General features: G+C 40.4%; 1 protein-coding gene across 5 annotated transcripts in view; it reads left to right on the top strand.

Annotated features, from left to right (window-relative positions):
- LOC118518963 (putative adhesion G protein-coupled receptor E4P) overlaps window positions 1-17,333 on the top strand; it is a 56,498-nt gene that overhangs the window by 17,350 nt on the left and 21,815 nt on the right. For 3 of the 5 annotated variants that reach the window (XM_078056573.1, XM_078056566.1, XM_036066099.2), the window contains exons 5-11: window positions 1,366-1,515; window positions 3,822-3,862; window positions 4,524-4,659; window positions 5,193-5,300; window positions 10,261-10,445; window positions 11,051-11,218; window positions 12,752-12,946. In XM_078056573.1, the coding sequence (XP_077912699.1) occupies window positions 1,366-1,515; window positions 3,822-3,862; window positions 4,524-4,659; window positions 5,193-5,300; window positions 10,261-10,445; window positions 11,051-11,218; window positions 12,752-12,946 (983 nt within the window). Of the gene's footprint in view, window positions 1-1,365; window positions 1,516-3,678; window positions 3,863-4,523; window positions 4,660-5,192; window positions 5,301-10,260; window positions 10,446-11,050; window positions 11,219-12,751; window positions 12,947-17,333 lie in introns of those variants that run through there. The other 2 variants (XM_078056597.1, XM_078056594.1) reach the window with 2 other exon arrangements.

Below are 17,333 nucleotides of genomic sequence, written 5' to 3'. Positions count from 1 at the left end.
GCTCAGGTCATGATCTCAGGGTCATGGGATCGAGCCCCACATTGGGCTCCCTGCTCCGCCGGAAGCCTGCTTCTCCCTCTCCCACTCCCCCTGCTTGTGTTCCCTCTCTCGCTGTGTCTCTCTCTGTCAAATAAATAAATAAAATCTTTAAAAAAAAAAAATCCATCCTGAACCAGGATAAAGGGGAACCCCGTTCTAGAGAAGGGAAGTGTGCAGAAGTGTAATGTGCATTTGTTATACTGTTTGAGACTATTTGGTTTTGCTGCAGAAGAAAGAAAATCCAATGGGATATATGAAATGCATAAGATGTGTTAAAATAGGTAAGTAGTTGGTGGGTAGAGCATATGTGTGTTAAACGTAGAATAGAATGGAGAGACCAACAGTGATATTCATGAAGCGATAAATATACACAAGGCGCATAGGTGCTAAATGCTCATGGTAAATTAAATAAGAGGCATTTAATGCCCAAGATACACAATAGAAACAAAACATACAAAGCACTTAAGATTTATGAGGTCTTAATTCAGTCACTCATTGATGATAACCATTCTGGCCCATATAACCCTCTACCCAAAACACACACCCATAGCCCGATATAACTCATAGACTAGTAGGCAAGTTGTAACTATTGGTTAAATGCACTTGTCCTGAGTCCTTCCAACAGAGAGAATAAGTGTGAGTCATTGGCTCAGGGTAACTTCTGTCTGTGGGTCCCTTTGCTTGAACCTCAACTCTGGTCCACCAGAGAGATGTGGCAGATCAATGCAGAACACATGAATATTGCATATGCCAGGACTTAGATGGTGGGAGCCTTTTGCCTCACTTGTACCATTTCCTAAGGGTATATGCACCTGTCCTATCTCTTTCCTTGCTACTTGCTGTGTATTTTAAATTGATTAAACAAACCGTGTGATCCAAGTATTGAAAGAACCACTTGTCCTTCCTTCAGTGGTTTGACATACCACCATCATACTCTAAAGCTCCATATGTACTTGGGTCTATTTCTGGACTTTGAGTCTATTTCACTAGCCTCTTCATCAATTCATGTGCCAGCACTCATTTTATTGAGGCTTTAAAGTGTGTTTCAGTGTCTAATAAGATGAGTCCCCACTGCAGAGTTTTTCTAGCTATTCTTACATGCTTGTATCCACTGTCTTACTCCTTAAAGTCCGGCTAGATGTTTTTCACTAGGATTGTGTTGGATTTATAAATTCACTGGAGGAGAACTATCACCTTTATGATATTGAGTCATCTTATCCAAGAACAGATGCTTATGAATGATGGTGGGTACCCGAGAGTCCCTGTGCAAGGGAAGATGGTATAGTTTGATGAGAATGAAAAATGATGTTTTCTCTTGATTTGCAGATATTGATGAGTGTAAGGTTGGGCTGGCAAAGTGCAAGAAGGAATCATACTGCGGAAATGAAATTGGAAGTTACTACTGCAGCTGTTTCTCAAATCGTATCTTGAACTGGCTGGCTAGGTTCATTAAATTAGATGATGAAGCATGTCATGGTAAGGATTTCCAAATACTCTCGACAATGAAGGAGTGGTGGGGGGAGACTTTGAGAGCTTCACTGATTTCAGGCCAGGGTAAAAGAGCAGAGATCTGTCCTGGCCCTGGTCCTGCATCCTACTATTGTCCCTGGTAATCTTTTCCCAGAAGGCACCACTCAAGCCTCCAGCACCAATCACCGTCCTTATGGGGCTGCCTTGCAAGAGTATGTCTCCTGTCTGGGTCTCTTTCCTGGTCTTCCAAAATGACATCTCAGATTTTCCGCTGGACTTCCCTACTTGTTTCTCCCTCTCTCACTTTAAATTCAATTTCTACATCTATTTATCTGTCTATATACTAAACCCTATGAGTTCACACTGATACCTCAGATTCCCATCCAACACCAGGGCTCTTTCTAGCCTTCCCTCTTTTCTTATTTGTGGCTGCTTCTGTGGCATTGAGAACCTGGTTCTCAATGACCACAGCATGTTTACTTATTTGCTCATTCCTAGTATAATTCCGTGTTTTGAGTTCAATAGTTTGGACTTAACTTCTGGCTCTACCACTTACCAGCTGACTTTTGGGTGGGTAATGACCTAACTTCTATACACCTCACCTGTAAGTGGGAACAATAATAGCATCTACCGTATGAGTTATGTATTGCTGCATAACAAATTACCCCAATGGTAGTGGCTTAAAACAACAATATTGTCTCACAGTCTCTGTAGGCCAGGAATCTACATGTAATTTCCCTACATTCTCTGCTCCAGGGTTTCTCACAGCTACAGTCAAAGTGTTGGGTTGGGATGCAGTCTTATCTGAAGGCTCATCTAGAGGCAGATCTGCCTCCAAGCTCACTCACGTGGTTGCTGGAAGGATTCAGTTCTTTCAAAGCTACTGGACTGAAGGCCTCAGTTCCTTTCTGGTGGTTGGTGAGAGGCTGCCCTCAGTTCTTAGATATGTCAGCCTCTCCAGCTTGCTTTGTTGTAGTGAGCACATGAGAATATCCAGAAAGAGAGTGTGGACAAAATAGAAGTTGTAGTCTTTTATAACCCAGTCTCAGCAGTGACATCCTATCACTTTTGCTGTGTTCTGTTCATTAGCAGTGAGTCACTGGGTCTGATCAGGGGGAGGAGGGTTCCAAATGGCAAGGATCACTGAGAGTCACTTCAGAAACCTACTTACTTCATGTACTGGGTAGAATAGAATCTCCCCAAATTCACATACATCTGGAACATGGGAATATGATCTTGTTTGGAAAGAAAGTCTTTGCAGCTTTAATAAAATCAAGAGGCAGTCATACCAGATGAGGGTGGGCCCTCAATCCAATATGACTGGTGTCCTTATAAGAAGAGGGGAATTGGGTATAGAGACACACACACATACAGAGGGACATGCAAGGATAGACACAGAGGCTGGAGTTCTGCTGCCACCAGCCAAGGGACACCAAAGATTGCTTGCAACCACCAGAAACTAGGAGAAGCAAAGAAGGATCTTCCTTAGAGCCTTCAGAGGGAGTGTGGTCCTACTAATAACCTTGATTTTGGACTTTTAGCCTCCAGAACCATGAGAAAATAAATTTCTATTGTTTTAAAGCCACCCAGTTTGTGGCACTTGGTTACAGCAGCCTTAGGAATCTAATACACCTCACCTACCCATTTTGATTATTAAGGTGTGTAAAATATTCAGTGCAGTGCTAGCCACCTAGGAAGGCTCAATAAATATTAGCTATTAAGCTACATAACCCTGTTCTAGAACCTTCTGTCTTCTTTACATGAGATAGTGTGTATTAAGGCACTTTATATGCCATGTTGTGTAGACAACTGCAGGTATTATTACTACTTCTGTATTATTAACCCAGTTAACACCCACTCCTTCAGGAAGACTCCTCTGCACCCTCCATATTCTAGGATTTCTCTTTGTGCTCCCAAGGTATCTTGTCCTATATATTAAAAACAGGTGGGACCCTTGTAATCACTTAATCATTTATTTGTCATTATTTACCTAGTGACTCTCCCACCAGACTGCAAACTCCACAAGGGAAGACCCTTTGTTTCTTTGTCAATTTACTTCCATAAGGTTTAGTATTGTTCCTGGCCTTTAGTAGGTGTGCAATAAATACTATTGACTTAATTATTGAACTGGAGGCCCCACCCTAATCCCCTTTTAAATTTCTACTGTAGAAGACATTTTGGACTTCTTGGAGGGAACTTGGGCAAGGATGGGAAGCATCAGAGAAAGACTCAACTCAATAGTGATTGGAAAGGGATGTGGGCCAGGCCTGTTACCTCCCACATTCCACTCAATGGCTACTTTTCTTTCCCAGAGGGCGCCAGTGAGAAGACAACATTCTCAGGGAACATTCAGGTGAGTGAAGTGAAGCCTAGGTCTGGGAGACAGCTGACCAGTCTTGCTATGTTATTCTCCTGCTCAAATAAGTACCATGGCTCCCTCTGCCTTTTAGGACACACCAGCTCTCATGCAGGAATGATTTGTCCATTCTCCCAGGGGACATCTGGCAATGCCTGGGGACATTTTTTGGTTGTCACAACTAGGGTGCCACTGGCATCTAGTGGGTAGACACCAAGGATGCTGCTAAACATTTAGTTATGCCTGAGGACAGCCTCCCCCATTATCTGGTCTCAAATGTCAATAGACACTGAGAAACCATGGGGAAGGTTTTTAGTGCCTCAGCTGTTGTTCAAAGACTGGCATCAAAAATCTAGAGCTTCACTCAACCTCTGTTACCACTTCCCATCCCCTGTCTTTCTCTGTAAGGCACTCTTCATGGGTTCCAGACACCTCATCCTTTAGGTCCTCATGTTCCCATAAATACAGTGGAGTGAATGATACACCTTTCACAGGGCTGTGTGTGGTCAATGAGAAGATACATATCAGGTTGAGAGTGCAGAACCTACACCTTAATCAATGTTATTGTCTTCAGGGCTCACCCAACCACACACAAGTATATTCCTGCTTTCTCAAGTTTCAGGAAGAGCCTACCTAATTAGTTTTATTTCTTTGAAAGGAAATTCTGAGGAACAACGGAAGCAAAGAGCACATTGCAAAAATGGCTACCCAAATATTTCAAAAAATGGAAGTGATCATATGGACTGAAGATTTAGCATCTCCAGGAAAGCATGATAATTCTACACTTGGTATAGGTAAGAAACATAGAGCACTTTCCTTATGACCAAAACATTTTATGAGGGTAATCTTTTGTCAGACCTGGTGTTTATATGTTTATGTGACATGGAGAATTCATTCAAGGGGTTCTTCCCAAATGCAGACCTGCTCCCAGGTGACTGTCCTTGGAAAACTTTTAAATGTTTAGCTTCTCTTGCTTAAAAACTTAGTTACCCCCTCACCAGGTACTCCAGTATACATTATTTAAAAAATTTTTTTATCTTTAAATATTATATGTAAAAGCTGAGCTTGCCTACGCTGGTTGCAGCTCCAGGAAACATGGCCATCCCCTCTCTTCTCCTGGGTTGCTGTGGCCAGTGGATGCTGCTTAGACCATTTTGACCATCTCATCCCCATCAGCCAGAGGTGTGGAAGGGAATGCCATCTGGTGTACCTTGCATACAGAAAAGGAAATCACCAGTAGGGGGCCTTTCAAAGAAGAGAGTTCTTCAACAAATTTCTTATGCATGAGAAGCGAGCAAAGCAGGACTCACTTTCTTAATGTTTCCAGTCTATGAAATCAAGAGGTGCAATGAGACAAGTGAGAAGACTGTTCTGGAAGCTGGAAATAACACTATGGATATCGACTGTACTGATGCTTTCAAAGGAACCATAGGAGGTACTGTGTTTGAGATGGATTCTCCTGACTTCCAAATCCTAGGCACTGTTGTCTCATTTCTAGGTGACTGGGCCAACTTACAAAGCCTTCAAGGCAGGGGGGACTCTACATGGGTTCCACTAACCAGGCAATTTGGGGGACACAGTTGGTGGGTACTTTGTGACATGCTGAGGTTCAAACAAGGATCCCTTGGCATGCTTCCTTAAAAGGAACAGGCTGATGCATGCTCTGTGTCCATGTGATGGTCTGAAAAGGCAGCACTTGAAAGTGGCAGATGATTGTTACCTTGAACACTATTTCCCTTGAGAAGTGTTTTATGATCGCCCTATTTAAAATAGTCCCTAGCCTTTCTCTGTCCTATGAGTTGGCAAACTTTTTCTGTGAAAGGACCAGATAGTAATTTTTTTCTCAAGTTCTTATTTAAATTCCAGTTAGTTAACATACAGTGTAATATTAGTTTCAGGTATAGAAGTTAGTGATTCATCACTTACATACAACACCTAGTGCTCATCACAAGTGCCCTCCTTAATACCCACCACCCATTTAACCCATCCCTCCACCCACCTTCCCTCCAGGAACCCTCAGTTTGTTCTCTATAGTTAAGAGTCTGTTTTATGTTTGCCCTTCTTTTTTCTTTTTTCCCCTATGTTCATCTGTTTTGTTTCTTAAATTCCACATGTGAGTGAAATCATACGGTATTTGTCTTTCCCTGACAGACTTATTTCATTTAGCATAATACACTCTAGCTCCATCCATGTCATTGTAAAAGGTAATATTTCATTCTTTTTTATGGCTGGGTAATATTCCATTATAAATATATAATCCATCCCACATCTTACATCTTCATCCATTCATCAGTTGATGGACATTTGGGCTCTTTCCCAAAGACTAACGTTTGATAATGCTTGACTAACGTTTGACTAACGTTGATAATGCTGCTATGTGTGTATCCCTTCGAATCAGTATTTTTATATCCTTTGGGTAAATACATAGTAGTGCAATTGCTGGATCATAGGGTAGTTCTATTTTTAACTTTTTGAGGAAGCTCCATACTGTTTTCCACAATGGCTGCACCAGTTTGCATTCCCCACCAACAGTGTAAGAGGGTTCCTCTTTCTCCGAATCCTTGCCAACATCTATTGTTTCCTGTGTTGTTAATTTTAGCCATTCTGACAAGTGTGAGGTGATATCTCATCATGGTTTTGATTTGTATTTCCCTGATGATGAGTGATGTTGAACATCTTTTCATGTGTCTGTTAGTCATCTGTATGTCTTCTTTGGAAAAATGTCTATTCATGTCTTCTGCCCATTTTTCAACTGGATTGTTTTCTGGATGTTGTGTTTTATAAGTTCTTTATAAAACTAACCCCTTATCAGATATGTCATTTGCAAATATCTTCTCCCATTCCAAAGTTTGCCTTTTAGTTTTGTTGATTGTTTCCTTCACTGTGCAGAAGCTTTTTATTTTGAAGAAGTCCCAATAGTTTATTTTTGCTCTTGTTTCCCTTGCCTTGCTTGGGGCAGATGATCTCTTTTTTTTTTTTTTTTTAGTGTTATGTTAGTCACCATACAGTGCATCATTAGTTTTTTATGTAGTGTTCCATAATTCATTGTTTGCATATAACACCCAGCACTCCATGCAATACATGCCCTCCTTAATACCCATCACTGGGCTAACCCATCCTCCCACCCTCCTCCCCTCTAAAACCCTCAGTTTGTTTCTTAGAGTCCATAGTCTCTCATGGTTCGTCTCCCTCTCTGACCGCCCCCTTCATTTTTCCCTTCCTTCTCCTAATGTCCTCCATGCTATTCCTTATGTTCCACAAATAAGTGAAACCATATGATAATTGACTTTCTCTGCTTGACTTATTTCACTTAACATAATCTCCTCCAGTCCCATCCATGTTGATGTAAAAGTTGGGTATTCATCCTTTCTGATGGCTGAGTAATATTCCATTGTATATATGGACCACATCTTCTTTATCCATTCATCTGTTGAAGGGCATCTCGGCTCTTTCCACAGTTTGGCTATTGTGGACATTGCTGCTATGAACATTGGGGTGCATGTTGGGCCAAATGATCTTTGTTTTAACTACTCAACTATGACATTGTAGTGGGAGAGCAGCCATAGATGATTTGTAAATGAAGGGGCATGACTGTGTGCCAATAAAATTTTATATACAAAAACAGGTGGTAGGCTGGATTTGATTCTCAGGCCATAGTTTGCCACCCCTGCTTTATTCCACCATCTCATTTAAATTTCTGTACAGCATGTACACTATGCAATTTTTCTTAATTTATTTGTTGTCCATCTCTCCCACTATAATATCAGCTCTCTGATGGCAAGAACTTGGCCTGTTTTCATCACTGTTGTATTGCAATGCCTAGAACACTGTCTGGCACACACTGGATGCTCAATAAATATTTGATGAAAGAGTGAATAAATACATTAATGAAAGAGTGCATGAAAAATATCCCAAAGAGAAAGACCTGGTTCTCTGGAGAGAGTGAAATACCTGCTGTATTTTCTCCAGAAAATTCCCATCTACTGATTAATCTTCACTCCTTATTGTGAGCTGTCAGATGGAGAAGGCAGAGGGAAAAGATCTACAAATGAGTTGGTTTTTAAAATGGAGTAAATAATAATATAGGTGGAAAGTGGCTTTGGCTAAAACTGGGATGGTGGCCCATGAATAATTGCAGTTTAAGAAATACTACATCATGCTATAGAGCATCATATGTGAATTTACCTTCTGTGAATTAAATTATTCTTGCATGAGAAGGGGAGGGAAAGAGGATAGGAGGGAAACAGAGAAATACAGAGAGAGGGAAGGAGAATGAGAGAATGAATTAAAAGAATGTGTCATCCTGCATACCTTCCCATACCTTTCTAAACTAGATACCCCAGAGTGAGCTTGAAATGGAAGATGGGTTCCTGTCTCACATTGAGGTCTTTCATCCATTTTGAGTTTATCTTTGTGTATGGTGTTAGAGAATGGTCGAGTTTCATTCTTCTGCATGTGGCTGCCCAATTTTCCCAGCAGCATTTATTGAAGAGACTATCTTTTTTCCATTGCATGTTTTTTCCTGCTTTGTCGAAGATTATTTGACCATAGAGTTGAGGGTCCATATCTGGGTTCTCTATTCTGTTCCATTGGTCTATATGTCTGTTTTTGTGCCAGTACCATGCTGTCTTGGTGATCACTGCTTTGTAATATAGCTTGAAATCGGGCAACGTGATGCCCCCAGCTTTGTTTTTCTTTTTCAAAACTTCCTTGGCAATTCGGGGTCTTTTCTGATTCCATACAAATTTTAGGATTGTTTGTTCCAGCACTTTAAAAAATCCTAGAAGAGAACATAGGCAGTAACCTCTTTGACATCAGCCACAGCAACTTCTTTCAAGATACATCTCCAAAAGCTAGTGAAACAAAAGCAAAAATGAACTTTTGGGATTTCATCAAGATAAAAAGCTTCTGCACAGCAAAGGAAACAGTCAATAAAACAAGAGGCAACCCACAGAATGGGAGAAGATATTTGCAAATGACACTACAGATAAAGGGCTGGTATCCAAGATCTATAAAGAACTTCTCAAACTCAACACCCAAAAAACAATGAATCAAGTCAAGAAATGGGCAGAAGACATGAACAGACACTTCTCTGAAGAAGACATACAAATGGCTAACAGACACATGATCATTATCATCATCATTAGCCATCAGGGAAATTCAAATCAAAACCACATTGAGATACCACCTTCCACCAGTTAGAATGGCAAAAATGGACAGGGAAAGAAACAACAAATGTTGGAGAGGTTGTGGAGAAAGGGGAACCCTCTTACACTATTGATGGGAATGCAATTGGTACAGCCACTTTGGAAAATAGTGTGGAGGTACCTCAAAAAATTAAAAATAGAGCTACCCTATGACCCAGCAATTGCACTCCTGGGTTTTTACCCTAAAGACACAGATGTAGTGAAAAGAAGGGCCATATGCACCCCAGTGTTCATAACAGCAATAGCCACAATAGCCAAACTGTGGAAAGAGCTGAGATGTCCTTCAACAGATGAATGGATAAAGAAGATGTGGTAAATATATACAATGGAATATTACTCAGCCATCAGAAAGGATGAATACCCAACTTTTACATCAACATGGATGGGACTGGAGGAGATTATGCTAAGTGAAATAAGTCAAGCAGAGAAAGTCAATTATCATATGGTTTCACTTATTTGTGGAACATAAGGAATAGCATGGAGGACATGAGGAGAAGGAAAGGAAAAATGGGGGGGGGAATTGGAGGGAGAGATGAACCATGAGAGACTATGGACTCTGAGAAACAAACAGAGTTTTAGAGGGGAGGGGTGAGGGGGGATTGGTTAGCCCGGTGATGGGTATTAAGGAGGGCACGTACTGCATGGAGCACTGGGTGTTACACAAAAACAATGAATCATGGATCACTACATCAAAAACTAATGATGTATTGTATGGTGACTAACATAACATAATAAAATTAAAAAAAACAAACTAATGATATATTGTATGTTGACTAACATAACATAATAAAAGAAAAGAAAATATAAAATAAAATAAAATAAATAAATAAAATGGAAGATGGGAATGTGTGGTTTCCTCATTCTACCAGTTCCACCTGCTCTTTTGAGGACAAACATCTTGCCTCATGGCTCTGATTTTGATGTCTAAGGGCTCATATATATTTTTTAATTCATTAATGGATATTTTGCATACATATCTCTTATAATGTGTGGTACACTATAATATGTATTACATGTACAAAATGCTGTACCCCAAACCACACATAATGTGTTGATGTAGCAACATAAGGGATTTCCAAGGGCGATTTTGACTATACATAATATTTGCTTTATGACTTTCACACAAGACACTAGCATACTAATATCCTATAATACAGATGTCCTCTAAAATGATTTCTGTTTTCTCAGATAGAAGTGCAGTTGCGCTTATCACTTATCAGTCTCTTTGGGATATTCTGAATGGATCCTTTTTTAATGATGGAAGAGGGACACAGGAAATGAAACTGAACTCTCGTGTCGTGAGTGGCACCATTAGTACAAAGAAGAAAGTATATCTGTCTGAACCTGTGTTCCTGACCTTCCAACATATTCAGGTGAGCAAAATCCAGAGCTGGTTCTCTGTGCATTACCTCCTTTGATGTAATGTGTTATGACGGGTCCTGCCAAGAAACTGAATCCAACTCTGCTCATTCAGAGTTAACAGAACCAACAAGAAATGTTGAGGCACCCAGAGATTGCCACCAGGGGAAGCTATTATCACATTTAAGCCTAAAAAGGCAATAGGGGGATGAGCATTGTTGAGCCCAGTGAGAGCTGGAGACATGCAGGAGTGTTGCCCTGCTGGAGATGGAGATATTCTGAAGCAGAAGAAGTGTCTGGAAGAAACACCTGACTTCCTCCTCCTCTCATCTAAGGACTTCTCACCAGTTCCTCTCATTCATTGTCCCAGTGACAAGGAGCCTGGGTAAAGCAGTTCATAAGGGTCAATCCCTGGGGCTCTGAGATGACCAGAGAAGGGCAGAATAAAGGAAGAATAAACCCCACAGAAGGTGTGGTCATATGAAACTCTTCCCCACAAGTGTTCTAGATAATGGGATTTTCCCATTCCAGTTTCTAATGCAATGCATCCATGACTAACCTATAAAATTAAGATAATAAAACCAGAAAGAGCCCCACTTTCATGCTATTTTCTTTTCAGCCTGCTGGTGCAAGAACAAAACATTTCTGTGTCTACTGGAAAGGATCAGAGGAGGGGGGCACCTGGTCGACAGAGGGCTGCTATCATGTGGGCAGCAACGATTCACACACCAAATGCAAGTGCTTCCACCTTTCCAGCTTTGCTGTCCTCATGGCTCTTGTTCCCAAGGTACCAAGATTCATGCTCCCTTCCTGGTATCTGATTGTGTCCAACAAACTGTGAGATTGTCCTCTCCATGTCTTAGAAAAAGACTGAGATAAGAAGTCAAGTGGAAGTAGTTTACTTGAGAGGTAATTCCAGGAAGCACCAATAAGGGGCTGGGAAATGAAACAATAAAAAACAAAAGTTAATGCAGAGAGCATTATCAAGCCACTCACTACTTTGGGCATCTGGAATTTAATTCCCTCTAGGGTACTCTGGGAATCAGTGTAGGAGATGCATCTGAGTCATCCTAACTGAACTGCAAGAGAGCTAGGCTATCTATACACCACCTCCTCTCAGGCATTGGTTGAAAGCTGCATGGGGGTGGGGGTCGTTAATTCTGGCATGTCCATGGGCATGGGCAGAGTAAGCTCAAGCTAGCAGAGAAAGCTCTCAAACATTGGAAAGTTGGGTTGTCAGCCGCTACAGTTGTGGGGTCTAAGATGATCTGGAATTAAACATCCATTACTCTGCAAGAGACAGTTACAATTGGTCAGATGGGAAAGAAGGCAACTGACTGTCACCAATGAAAAAGTATAGGTCCTTGAACTTCCCCGATCCCAACCACATCTAGGATCAGCCAGATTTAAAGAAATTTACCTAACTTCTTCCCCTATTTCTTTTAAGCTCTCAATTACTGAACATTTACTGTATGACAATCATTATATTACGCATTTAAATGCATTGGCCTCATTTTATTCATTCAACAGATTTGCATGTGACTGCCTACTATATGTCAGATGCTGTTTTAGGCATTGAGGATACAGCAGAGAACAAAACAGATAAACAAATTCCAACCTTCATGGGATGACTTTGGAGAGCTATGTTGTCCAGTAGGATCACCAACCACATATGGCTATTGAGCACTTGAAACGTGGCTAGTGTGGCTGAGAACCAACTTTTTTATTTTATTTAATTTTAATTTATTTAAACTAAGAAGCAGTGTGAAATATTTTTCCATTAAATACCACTTCATTCGTAGGATTTCACTTTTATCATTGAAAATAAAAGCATCTGAATTCAGATGTGTTGTAAGCATAAAATACACCCTGGATTTCAAGGGCTTAATATGGAAAAAAGTATCAAATATCTCACTAATAATTGTTTTACATTGATTGTAATTTGAACTGATTGCATTTTTGTTACATTGATTATATTATATTCAATACATTGGACTGATAATATTTTGAACATATACTATTAAATTAATTTGACCTGATTCTTTTCACATTTTAAAAGATACGGCTACTAGAAAATTTTAAATTCCACATGTGGCTCACATATTTCTTTTGGACAGCACCAGGCTAGTGGTTTTGGTTTTTAATAGCCTTGTGTGGTGAATGCTATTAGTGCACCCATTTTGAAGATGAGAACATCAAATCTCAGAGAGGTTAAGTCAGTAATTTAAGGGATTGAACTTGGAAGCCCATCAGACTCTCCATCAAAAACATAACTGCAGAATTGGAAACTATAATGAATTCTTCACTTGGTGGCTCATAGGTGGATCCTGTGTTGACCATGATCACCTATGTGGGGCTGAGCTTCTCTCTGCTGTGCCTCCTCCTGGCAGCCCTCACCTTCTTCCTGTGCCGACCCATCCAGAACACCAGCACCTCCCTCCACCTGCAGCTCTCCATCTGCCTCTTCCTGGCCCACCTGCTCTTCCTTACAGGGATTGATCAAACTGAGCCTAAGGTAGGTAATTTAACCAAATCACCTTCTTGTCATAATCAAATCTAGCCATCTTGTCTTGAGGAAGGATGGGGAGAAGGCAAGAGTCAGCAGTAATGGTAACAACATGGATGGAGCTAGAGGGTATTATGCTAAGCATAATAAGTCAGTCAGAGAAAAAAAATACCATATGATTTCACTCATATGTGTAATTTAAGAAATAAAACAGATGAACATAGGGGAAGGGAAGGAAAAATAAAATAAGATAAAAATGGGGACAAACCATAGTGACTCTTTTTTTATTTTTATTTTATTATGTTATGTTAATCACCATACATTACATCATTAGTTTTTCATGCAGTGTTCCATGATTCATTGTTTGCGTATAACACCCAATGCTCCATTCAATATGTGCCCTATTTAATACCCATCACCAGGCTAACCCATCCTCCCACGCCCCTCCCCTCTAAAACCCTGTTTGTTTCTCAGAGTCCATAGTCTCTCATGTTCGTCTCCCCCTCCAATTTCCCCCCCTTCATTTTTCCTTCCTACTATCTTCTTCTTTTTTTTTTTTAACATATAATGTATTATTTGTTTCAGAGGTACAGGTTTGTGATTCAACAATCTTACACAATTCACAGAACTGACCATAGCACATACCCTCTGCAATGTCTATCACCCAGCCACCCCATCCCTCCCACCCCCCACCACTCCAGCAACCCTCAGTTTGTTTCCTGAGATTAAGAATTCCTCATATCAGTGAGGTCATATGATACATGTCTTTCTCTGATTGACTTATTTTGCTCAGCATAATACCCTCCATTTCCATCCACGTCGGTGCAAATGGCAAGATTTCATTCCTTTTGACGGCTGCATAATATTCCATTGTATATATAAACCACATCTTCTTTATCCATTCATCTGTTGATGGACATCTTGGCTCTTTCCATAGTTTGGCTATTGTGGACATTGCTGCTGTAAACATCAGGGTGCACATACCCCTTCGGATCATTACATTTGTATCTTTGGGGTAAATACCCAGTAGTGCAATTGCTGGGTCATATGGTAGCTCTATTTTCAACTTTTGAGGAACCTCCATACTGTTTTCCAGAGTGGCTGCACCAGCTTGCATTCCCACCAACAGTGTAGGAGGGTTCCCCTTTCTCCGCATCCTCGCCAACATCTGTCATTTCCTGACTTGTTAATTTTAGCCATTCTGACTAGTGTGAGGTGGTATCTCATTGAGGTTTTGATTTGGATTTCCCTGATGCCAAGCGATGTTGAGCACTTTTTCATGTGTCTGTTGGCCATTTGGATGTCTTCTTTGGAAAAATGTCTGTTCATGTCTTCTGCCCATTTCTTGACTGGATCATTTGTTCTTTGGGTATTGAGTTTGAGAAGTTCTTTATAGATTTTGGATACTAGCCTTTAATCTGATATGTCATTTGCAAATATCTTCTCCCATTCTGTCAGTTGTCTTTTGGTTTTGCTGACTGTTTCTTTTGCTGTGCAAAAGCTTTTTATCTTGATGAAGTCCCAATAGTTCATTTTTGCCCTTGCTTCCCTTGCCTTTGGCGATGTTTCTCAGAAGAAGTTGCTGCAGCTAAGGTTGAAGAGGTTGCTGCCTGTGTTCTCCTTTAGGATTTTGATGGACTCCTGTCTCATATTTAGGTCCTTCAACCATTTGAGTCTATTTTTGTGTGTGGTATAAGGAAATGGTCCAGTTTCATTCTTCTGCATGTGGCTGTCCAATTTTCCCAACACCATTTGTTGAAGAGACTGTCTTTTTTCCATTGGACATTCTTTCCTGCTTTGTTGAAGATTAGCTGACCATAGAGTTGAGGGTCCATTTCTGGGCTCTCTATTCTGTTCATTGATCTATGTGTCTGTTTTTGTGCCAGGACCATACTGTCTTGATGATTACAGCTTTGTAATAGAGCTTAAAGTCTGGAATTGTGATGCCACCAGTTTGCTTTTCTTTTTCAACATTCCTCTGGCTATTCGGGGTCTTTTCTGGTTCCATACAAATTTTAGGATTATTTGTTCCATTTCTTTGAAAAAAATTGATGGTATTTTGATTGGGATTGCATTGAATGTGTGGATTGCTCTAGGAAGCATTGACATCTTCACAATATTTGTTCTTCCAATCCATGAGCATGGAACGTTTTTCTATTTCTTTGTGTCTTCCTCAATTTCTTTCATGAGTATTTTATAGTTTTCTGAGTACGCATTCTTTGCCTCTTTGGTTAGATTTGTTCCTAGGTATCTTATGGCTTTGGGTGCAATTGTAAATGGGATCGACTCCTTCATTTCTCTTTCTTCTGTCTTGTTGGTGTGTAGGAATGCCACTGATTTCTGTGCATTGATTTTATATCCTGCCACTTTACTGAATTCCTGTATGAGTTCTAGCAGTTTTGGGGTGGAGTCTTTTGGGTTTTCCACATAAAGTATCATATCATCTGCAGAGAGTGAGAGTTTGACTTCTTCTTTGCCGATTTGGATGCCTTTGATTTCTTTTTGTTGTCTGATTGCTGTGGCTAGGACGTCTAATACTATGTTGAATAGCAGTGGTGATAGCGGACATCCCTGCCATGTTCCCTACCTTAGGGGGAAAGCTCTCAGTTTTTCCCCATTGAGAATGATATTCGTTGTGGGTTTTTCATAGATGGCTTTTATGATATTAAGGTATGTACCCTCTATCCCTATACTCTGAAGAGTTTTGATCAAGAAAGGATGCTGTACTTTGTCAAATGCTTTTTCTGCATCTATTGAGAGGATCATATGGTTCCTGTTCTTTCTCTTATTAATGTATTGTATCACATTGATTGATTTGCGGATGTTGAACCAACCTTGCAGCCCAGGGATAAATCCCACTTGGTCGTGGTGAATAATACTTTTTTTTCTCATTTTTTAAAAAATTTTATTATGTTATGTTAGTCACCATACAATACATCATTAGTTTTTGATGTGGTGATCCACGATTCATTGCTTTTGTATAACACCCAGTGCTCCATGCAGTACGTGCCCTCCTTAATACCCATCACTGGGTTAACCAATCCCCCCTCCACCCTCCCCTCCAAAACCCTGTTTGTCTCTCAGAGTCCATAGTCTCTCATGGTTCATCTCTCCCTCCAATTCCCCCCCCCCCAATTTTTCCTTTCCTTCTCCTAATGTCCTCCATGCTATTCCTTATGTTCCACAAATAAGTGAAACCATATGATAATTGACTTTCTCTGCTTGACTTATTTCACTTAGCATAATCTCCTCCAGTCCCATCCATTTTGATGTAAAAGTTGGGTATTCATCCTTTCTGATGACTGAGTAATATTCCATTGTATATATGGACCACATCTTCTTTATCCATTCATCTGTTGAAGGGTATCTCGGCTCTTTCCACAGTTTGGCTATTGTGGACATTGCTGCTAGGAATATTGGGGTGCATATGAACCTTCTTTTCACTACCTCTGTGTCTTTGGGGTAAATACCCAGGAGTGCAATTGCTGGGTCATAGGGTAGCTCCTTCTAATTTTTTGAGGAACCTCCACACTGTTTTCCAAAGTGGCTGTACCAATTGCATTCCCAGCAACAGTGTAAGAGGGTTCCCCTTTCTCCACAACCTCTCCAACATTTGTTATTTCTTTCCCTGTCCATTTTTGCCATTCTAACTGGTGGAAGGGGATATCTCAATGTGGTTTTGATTTGAATTTCCCTGATGGCTAATGATGATGAACATTTTTTCATGTGTCTGTTAGCCATTTGTATGTCTTCTTCAGCGAAGTGTCTTTTCATATCTTCTGCCCACTTTTTGACTTGATTATTTGTTTTTTGGGTGTTGAGTTTGAGAAGTTCTTTATAGATCTTGGATACCAGCCCTTTATCTGTAGTGTCATTTGCAAATATCTCCTCCCATTCTGTGGGTTGCCTCTTTGTTTTGTTGACTGTTTCCTTTGCTGTGCAGAAGCTTTTTATCTTGATGAAGTCCCAAAAGTTCATTTTTGCTTTTGTTTCACTAGCTTTTGGAGATGTATCTTAAAAGAAGTTGCTGTGGCTGATGTCAAAGAGGTTACTGCCTATGTTCTCCTCTAGGATTTTGATGGATTCCTGTCTCACAGTGAGGTCTTTCATCCATTTTGAGTTTATCTTTGTGTATGGTGTTAGAGAATGGTCGAGTTTCATTCTTCTGCATGTGGCTGTCCAATTTTCCCAGCACCATTTATTGAAGAGGCTGTCTTTATTCCATTCCATAGAGTTGAGGGTCCATATGTGGGCTCTCTATTCTGTTCCATTGGTCTATATGTCTGTTTTTGTGCCAGTACCATGCTGTCTTGGTGATCACTGCTTTGTAATACAGCTTGAAATCGGGCAATGTGATGCCCCCCGCTTTGTTTTTCTTTTTCAACATCTCCTTGGC

The sequence above is a fragment of the Halichoerus grypus genome, chromosome 1 (genome assembly GCF_964656455.1).
Source record: "Halichoerus grypus chromosome 1, mHalGry1.hap1.1, whole genome shotgun sequence".
Classification (NCBI taxonomy): domain Eukaryota; kingdom Metazoa; phylum Chordata; class Mammalia; order Carnivora; family Phocidae; genus Halichoerus; species Halichoerus grypus.
This window is presented reverse-complemented; position numbering and strand designations above follow the sequence as displayed.